At 50.8% G+C, this 8636-nt stretch overlaps 1 protein-coding gene across 1 annotated transcript in view; it reads right to left on the bottom strand.

Moving 5' to 3' along the window:
• Positions 1-352, bottom strand: part of TUFT1 (tuftelin 1) — a 67253-nt gene extending 66901 nt beyond the window's left edge. Inside the window, 1 exon segment of the mRNA XM_015416048.1 lies at positions 275-352. Coding sequence (XP_015271534.1) covers positions 275-334 — 60 coding nt within the window. The 5' untranslated portion in view covers positions 335-352.
• Positions 353-8636: the final 8284 nt, after the last annotated feature.

Raw genomic sequence — 8636 nt, 5'->3', positions numbered from 1 at the left:
CAAAGGTTAAAACGGCAGCTGGGAGTGTTTTAATATCCAATATTGCAAAATAAAAATAGTAATTAAAGCTTCGAAGAAAGCTTTCAGGGTTTGGAACAGTCAAATCATGCAATTAAAAAAATAATAATAATAAAACGCGCCCTTGGATTTCCCACCGCGGTTGTTTTTTTAAACATCAAGCGGGTTTTGCATTGAAACAATGGGATTGCAAAGAAAAAAAGGAAAGAAATAGTTCCGGCGACTCAAGAGACAGGCGGTGCGGCAGGCGCCTTACCAAGCTGTCCTCCTCGCTCCGCACATCCACCAGCGTACAGAGGCTCCGCGCCCCGTTCATGGCTCGCCCGTCCGCGGCGACGCTCCCTCCGGAATGAAAGGGAACGCGGCCACGCCCGCTGGCTTATATAGCGGCCACGCCCACTCGCCTCGAGCCCACGCCCCCTTCTCTTTCAATCCCCGGGCCGGCCGGGCGCTCGCGCTCTGCCTCAGGCCGCGCCCACGCGTCGCCTTAGTGGCTCTCCCAGCGTTCTGGCCACGCCTTTCCTCGAAGCCACGCCCACTGGCTCCTACTCTGCCGGTTTCTGGCTGCTCCGGGCGGCCGCTGCTGGAGCTCCGCCCCCTTCTCCCCAAGCCCCGCCTTCGCGCAACCCCCCCTCCCGCGTCCTACGCGTTTGCTCGCGCGCTACTGTGCGGGTTTCTTGAGCCTGTTTTTGGTTGCAAAAAGCCAGTTGCAAAGGGGAGGGGAGAATGGCGTGCAGAGTCAGGCCTCTGGCCAATCGACAGCCATGACCTCACTGCCTGGGGTGTTCCCTCTAAGCTGAGCTAGTGTGAGCCAGCTCACCGTTTTTTAGCCTCCGGCTCACACTTTATTTTGGCTTAGCTCGGGAAGGGTGGCTCCGGAGGCAAACCAAACCCACAACAGACACCCTGTGAGGCAGGTGGGGCTGAGAGAGCTCTCTCCCGAGGACTGCCTGTGAGAGAACAGCTCTGAGAGAACTTGTGACTGATCCAAGGTCATTCAGCGGCTGCATGTGGAGGAGTGGGGAAATCAAACCCGGCTCTCCCAGATTAGAGTCCGCACTCTTTAACCGCTATACCAAACTTGGATTTATGCCCTGCCCTTCACTCCGAGTCTCAGAGCGGCTTACAGACTCCCTCCCCCTCCCCACAACAGACACCCTGTGAGGCAGGTGGGGCTGAGAGAGCTCTCCCGAGGACTGCCCGTGAGAGGACAGCTCTGAGAGAACTTGTGACTGACCCAAGGTCACACCAGCAGCTGCAATGTGGAGAGAGTGGGGAAATCAAACCCGGTTCTCCCAGATTAGAGTCCGCGCTCTTTAACCAAACTGGCTCTTGGTGCTTGGGGGGGGGCAAGAGTGGGAGGGCTTCTGGAGCTCTGGCCTCAGCGGTGGACCTCTTGATGGCCCCCTCTTGATGGCCCTCTGTGTCACTGTGTGACACAGAGTGTGGGACTGGAGGAGCCAAATCGCTCGCCCACCACTTTAATGCCAGTAGCTCACAAAGTGGCATTTTTTCTCACCAGACTCCACAGCTTAGAGGGAGCGTTGGAAGTGATGAGTCAAAATGATAGTCTAGCCTAGGGTTGCCAACTCCAGGTTGGGGGTTCCTGGAGATTTGGGGGGGTGGAGCCTGGGGAGGGTGGTATTTGGCACGGGGAGGAGCCTCGGCAGGGTCTAATGCCCTCGAGTCCACCCTCCAAAGCAGCCATATTCGTCCAAGGGAACTGATCTCTGTTGTCTAGAGATGGGGCTGTAAATCCAGGAGATCTCCAGGCCCCAGCTGGAGCTTGGCAACCCTTATTTCTAGCCTCAGGATCAGGTCCCCAAGTGGTGGACATGCAGATAACTACCCAGCCGCTAGCTAGCAGGGGAATGAAGAACAATAACTATGGCTGCCGACTCTGGGTTGGGAATTTCCTGGAGATTTGGGGAGGGTGTCGTCTAGGAGGGCTGGATTCAGGGAAGAAAAAGAGAAGAGATTGGATTTATACCCTGCCCTTCATTCAGAGCGGCTTACAAACTCCTTTCCCTTCCCCCTCCCCACAACAGACACCCTGCGAGGTAGGTGGGGCTGGGAGAGCTCTTTTGAGGACTGCCGTTGAGAGAACAGCTCTAAGAGAACTTGTGACTGATCCAAAGTCACACCAGCAGCTGCATGTGGAGGCATGGGGAAACAAACCCAGAGTCCGTTCACTTAACCACTACACCAAACTGAGGAGGGAGCTCAGGAGGGTTTAATGACATATACAGTCCACCCCCTAAAGTAGCCTGGGAGAGACCCAGCCCCTACCCGGAGTTAAACAATCAAACTACATACAACTGCGATATGATTAATGCATTTGGTGTAAACAGTCGTATTTCGGAAGCCGTGCTAACGTCCTTTTTATAATTACGGGCTCCCTACCTGTCTCGCCCCGGCCTAGCCACCGTAATCCATGCAACGGTCACCGCCGGGCTAGACTACTGTCATTTGCTCTACGCGGGCCTGACCCAGAAGCTTCGACTGGTCCAAAACACAGCCGCGCAGGTCCTTACGACCACCACCACCACCCCGACGGCACACATTCGACCAGTACTGCGTGAGCTGCATTGGCTTCCAGTGGAGCACCGGATCAGGTTGAAGGTGCTGGTTTTGACCTTCAATATTTCTATACACCTTCAAGGCCCTTAGCGGTCAGGGACCCTGGAAGAGCATTATGCTCAGGAAATTAGAACATCCTGGTGGTCCCTGGCCTGAGAGAACTCCGGCTGTCCTCAACCAGGGAACGCTCTGGCGGAATATGTACATAAATGTTGAGAACATGTTCCACTACTGATTGGATGCCTGGCTTTATATGAGTATTAGGACTGAATTTTTCCTGTATTACTAGTCTGTGCTTTATGAGTGGATGCCCGGCTTTATATGAGTATTAGGACTGAATTTTTCCTGTATTACTAGTCTATGTTTTATCAGTGCTGTGTGAAGGATTTTTCCTACATATACATGATTGAAGTCGTCTGTACATGATCAGTACTTGATGAAGTAGTTTGAACTCTTTGAAGAAGAACCCTCGAAACGAAGATCAAAATCCAGAGTATTCGTCAACTACTTATGAACTTATGTATACTATTTATGGAGCTGTGGTGGCTCAAGTGGTTAAGACGCTGAACTGCAGGCTGTGGAAGGTCAGTAGTTCAGCAGTTCGAGACCCGGGTGCTGCATGATGGAGTGAGCTCCCGTCTCTAGTTCCAGCTCCTGCCAACCTAGCAGTTCGAAAGCAAGAAATTGCAAGTAGATCAATAGGTACCACTTCGGTGGGAAGGTAACAGCGTTCCGTGCGCCTTGGTGTCTAGTCATGCCGGCCACATGACCACGGAAATGTCTTCGGACAGCGCTGGCTCTTCGGCTTTGAAACGGAGATGAGCACCGCAACCCTATAGTCGGATTCGACTGGCTTTTGAGCAAGGGAACCTTTACTTTACCTTTATACTATTTATGGTCTTGCACATTTTATGATGTAATCTTGCTTTACAGATATGTGGTCCCTTGTTGTTTTTGTTAGTTTTGCTTTTGCTACAATATAATTTTCCTTTGCATGATCTTTGTGCACTCCATGGTCTGCGTTACTTATACAGTGCTTGTTTGTTTGTACTGTGTTATCACTATTGTTCTGGTGTTGTTTTTGATATGTAAAAGGTAAAGGTTCCCTTGCTCGAAAGCCAGTTGAATCCGACTCTAGGATTGCGGTGCTCATCTCCGTTTCCAAGCCGAAGAGCCAGCGCTGTCCGAAGACGTTTCCATGGTCATGTGGCCGGCATGATTAAACACCAAGGCGCACGGAATGCTGTTCCCTTCCCACCGAAGTGGTACCTATTTATCTACTTGCAATGTCTTGCTTTCGAACTGCTAGGTTGGCAGGAGCTGGGGCTGGACACGGGAGCTCCCTCCGTCATGCAGCACACTCGGGTCTCGAACTGCTGAACTACCGACCTTCCACAGCCTGCAGTTCAGCGTCTTAACCACTTGAGCCACTGCAGCTTATATGGCTGTTGTATAATTCTTTCCGCCAATCCTATATATTGTATGCAAGCTGTTTTTAATCTATCGATATTTATTTGGTTTGTTTTAACTTAGCCTTACATTGAAAATGGTGTATTATTTTGCTGTAAGCCACCCTGGACTCCACTTGTAGGGAAGGGCGGCCGAGCGAAATCCAATTAAACAAATAGATAAATAAATTTTATAATGACATGAAAAGGGCAACGTCCCTCTGCCGAGGGTCTTGAGAGACTTCCCAAGGTTTTAAAACTTCTAAGTCCTGCTCCATAATCCATTCATGCCCATGTGTCACTGGTACAGTGCATTCCCCGCTGTCGCTTCTGTTCCCTTGCTTTCTCGTGGCAGATCCCACATAGAATTTGGCTACCGAACGGGGAGTAAGTATGGCCAACCCAAAGAAATGGCTGTGGGTGAGGTTCGGTATGGTTCTGTTTTGAATGAAAGTAATATTATAGCTATTGGCTATTAGGAGCTGTGGTGGCTCAAGTGGTTAAGACGCTGAACTGCAGGCTGTGGAAGGTCAGTAGTTCAGCGGTTCGAGACCCGAGTGCGCCGCATGACGGAGTGAGCTCCCGTCTCTGGTTCCAGCTCCTGCCAGCCTAGCAGTCCGAAAGCGAGAAATTGCAAGTAGATAAATAGGTACCACTTCGGTGGGAAGGGAGCAGCGTTCCGTGCGCCTTGGTGTTTAGTCATGCCGGCCACATGACCACGGAAACGTCTTCGGACAGCACTGGCTCTTCGGCTTGGAAACGGAGATGAGCACCGCAACCCTAGAGTCGGACTCGACTGGCTTTCGAGCAAGGGAACCTTTACCTTTATTATAGCATTGGGGAAAGTGCAGAAAACGGCAACTCGAATGATAAAAGGGTCGGAACGCTTTCTCTATGGAAAAAGGTTAAAACGCTTGGGGCTCTTTAGCTTGGAGAAACGACGGCTGAGGGGTGACATGATTGAGGTTTATGCAGGTCGAGAAAGAAGTTTGGTGTCGTGGTTAAGTGCGCAGACTCTAATCTGGGAGAACCGGGTTCGATCCCCCACTCCTCCATTTGCAGCTGCTGGATGACCTTGGGCAAGCCATAGTTCTGGCACAGCTGTTCTTGGAAAAGAGGAGTTTCTGTCAGAGCTCTCTCAGCCCCACCTGCCTCACAGGGTGTCTGTTGTGGGGAGGGGAAGGGAAAGGAGTTTGTAAGCCGCTCTGAGACTCCTTTGGGTAGTGAAGGGCGGGGTATAAATCCAATCTCCTCCTCCTCCTCCTCCTCCTTTTCTCCCTTTCTCACCATACAATAACTCATGGGCACTCCATGAAATTGCTGAGCTGTCGGATAAACGGATAAAAGGAAGTCCTTTTTCACCCAAGGAGTGATGAACACATGGAATCCACTGCCACAGGAGGTGGCAGCGGCTACAAGCATGGACGGCTTCAAGAGGGAATTAGATAAGCATATGAAGCAGATAACATTGCTTATTTAATATATATGCAGAGTACATCATGAGAAATGCTGGCCTGGATGAATCACAAGCGGGAATTAAGATTGCTGGGGGAAAGATCAACAACCTCCGATATGCAGACGATACCACTCTAATGGCAGAAAGTGAAGAGGACCTTAAGAGCCTCTTGCTCAGGGTAAAAGAGGAGAGTGCAAAAGTGGGCTTGAAACTCAACATCAAAAAAAACTAAGATCATGGCATCCGGCCCCATCACTCCTTGGCAAATAGAAGGGGAAGTCATGGAAGTAGTGACAGACTTCATGTTCCTGGGATCCCAGATCACCACAGACTGTGACTGCAGCCATGAAATTAAAAGACGCCTGCTCCTGGGGAGGAAAGTGATGGCGAACCTAAACAGCATGATGAAAAGTAGAGACATCACCCTGCCAACAAAAGTCCGCATGGTCAAAGCAATGGTATTCCCAGTAGTCATGTATGGCTGCGAGAGTTGAACTATAAGGAAGGCCGAGCGCCGAAGAATAGATTCTTTTGAACTATGGTGCTGGAGAAGACTCTTGAGAGTCCCTTGGACTGCAAGGAGATCAAATCAGTCAATCCTAAAAGAAATCAACCCTGACTGTTCCCTGGAAGGCCAGATAATGAAACTGAAGCTCAAAGACTTTGGCCACCCAATAAGAAGGGAGCACTCACTGGAGAAGACCCTGATGCTGGGAAAGATTGAAGGTCAAAGAAGACGGGGACGGCAAAGGATGAGATGGCTCGTGGTGGGGGGGGGGGGGGGGGGGGAAGAGTGGGAGGGCTTCTGGAGTTCTGGCCCCACTGGTGGACCTCCTGATGGTCCCGGGGTTTTGGCCACTGTGTGACACAGAGTGTTGGACTGGGTGGGCCATTGGCCCAATCCAACATGGCTTCTCTTATGTTCTTATTGTAGATATCAGTTCCTTTGGAGAACATGGTTGCTGTGGAGGATAGCCCTCTAAGGCGCTATATCCCACTGCGGTTCCTCCCCTCCCCAAATCCTGCCATCTCCCGGCTCCACCCCCAAATATCCAGGAATTTCCTAGCCCAGTGTTGGCAACCTTTAGAGAATGCTGGAAACAAGCAAGAGACGATCCCTGTCGGTTCTATCTGCCAGCAACTTAGGTGCTGTGTTTTCGGACCAGTCGAAGCGTCTGAACTATCCTCTTAGGTAACCCAAGGAAGAGCGCAAAATTACCCTTCCAAGACCAGGCACACCTTTTCGCAAGGAAGGATGAAATTACAGGTGTGCTCTTGCCAAACCCCAGAAAGGTATAAAAATAAACACAAGAGCACGTGACAGCTCCTTCCCAGGGCTAGGATGGAAACTCTGCCGAGTCATGGGTAAAGGGCCCTTTCCCCTGCATAAACATGAGGGCTGGGACCTTGGCCTTCCAAAAATCAAATCGCCGTTTCTGAGATTGGTTTCCTGGAACCGTTGCTAGAACTAGGTGGGTAGCCCGATTAGTCTGAAGCAGCAGAGCAAAGTTGAAGTCCACCTTTAAGACCAACACAGTTTTATTCTGGGTATAAGCTTCCGTGCGCATGGTGTCTGAAGAAGTGTGCATGCACACAAAAGCTTATGCTCAGAATAAAACGTTGGTGGAGGAGGAGGAGGAGGAGGAGGAGGAGGAGGAGGAGATTGGATTTATAACCCCCCTTCACTACCCAAAGGGCTGCGGTGGCTCAAGTGGTTAAGATGCTGAACTGCAGACCGGAAGTTCCGTAGTTCAGCAGTTTGAGACCCGAGTGTGCCGCATGACGGAGTGAGCTCCCGTCTCTGGTCCCAGCTCCTGCCAACCTAGCAGTTCGAAAGCAAGCAATTACAAGTAGATAAATAGGTACCGCTTTGGTGGGGAGGTAACAGCGTTCCGTGCGCCTCGGCGTCTAGTCATGCCGGCCACATGACCACGGAGATATCTTTGGACAGCGCTGGCTCTTCGGCTTGGAAACGGATTCGACTGGCTTTCGAGCAAGGGAAACCTTTACCTCACTACCCAAAGGAGTCTCAGAGTGGCTTACAATCTCCTCTCACTTCCCCTCCCCACAATAGACAGTCTGTGAGGAATGCTCCCTCTAAGCTGTGGAGTCTTGTGAGCAACAATTCTACTTTTTGAGCTACCGGCATTAAAGTTGTGAGCCAGCGATGTGGCTACTGCATAAGTTAGTTTGCTCTGGAGCCATCCTTCCTGAGTGTAGACAAAAAGGTGTGAGCCGGCGGCTATAAAGCTGTGAGCTAGCTCACACTAGCTCAGCTTAGAGGCAACACTGCGAGGTAGGTGGGGCCGAGAGAGCTCTCTCAAGAACTGCTGGTGAGCTCTGAAATAACTCATAAGTGACCCAAGGTCACACCAGCAGCTGTATGTGGAGGAGTGGGGAATCAAACCCGGTTCTCCCAAATTAAAGTCCGCGCTCCTAACCACCACACCAAATTGGCTCTTGGCGATGTGTATTTTAAGAAAGGCACGGAAAATGAGTGACCGGCTGCCTTTCTAAGAACGAGCGGCAGCGTCTGCTAACCACACGGTGAGTTGCCCTCTTTCCAAAAGACGAAACATGGCTAAGTTATGTTGGTTTAATTGTTCCCTCTGTTCCGAGGGCAGGTGATTAATGGAGTGCAGATGCTCCAAGCCACTGGCTGCGTTGCTGGAAAACATCTCGTTCATGCCACGCGGAATATTCACCACCAAGCCAGAGCTGGGTACCAAAGGGCAATTATTTTCTTACTAGAGTTCACGGGAGGTGAGTTCATTAAAGTCAGGGGTCATTTCGTAGAAAAAGAGGCGCAGGAGCTCATTAGCATAACTTACTTTGCATATGCCACACCCCCTGACATCTCCAGAAGTGTGTCAGAAGGCAACACCCACCGCTCAGGCTCCACTGGACTGTTTTGGATTGCTAGCTATTGGGGGGGGGCGTGCAGATCTGTCCTCGCAGAGGAGGGAGAGCTTGTACCTAAATAAAACTTGGTCTTAAAGGTGCCACTGGACTGTTTTGGATTGCTAGCTATTGGGGGGGACATGCACATCTGCCCTCGCAAAGGAGGGAGAGCTTATACCTGAATAAAACTTGGTCTTAAAGGTGCCACTGGACTGTTTTGGATTGCTAGCTAT

This window comes from Gekko japonicus, unplaced genomic scaffold, assembly GCF_001447785.1.
Source record: "Gekko japonicus isolate JY-2015 unplaced genomic scaffold, Gekko_japonicus_V1.1 scaffold226, whole genome shotgun sequence".
Taxonomy (NCBI): domain Eukaryota; kingdom Metazoa; phylum Chordata; class Lepidosauria; order Squamata; family Gekkonidae; genus Gekko; species Gekko japonicus.
Note: the sequence above shows the minus strand (reverse complement) of the source record. Positions and strands in the feature narration are given on the sequence as shown.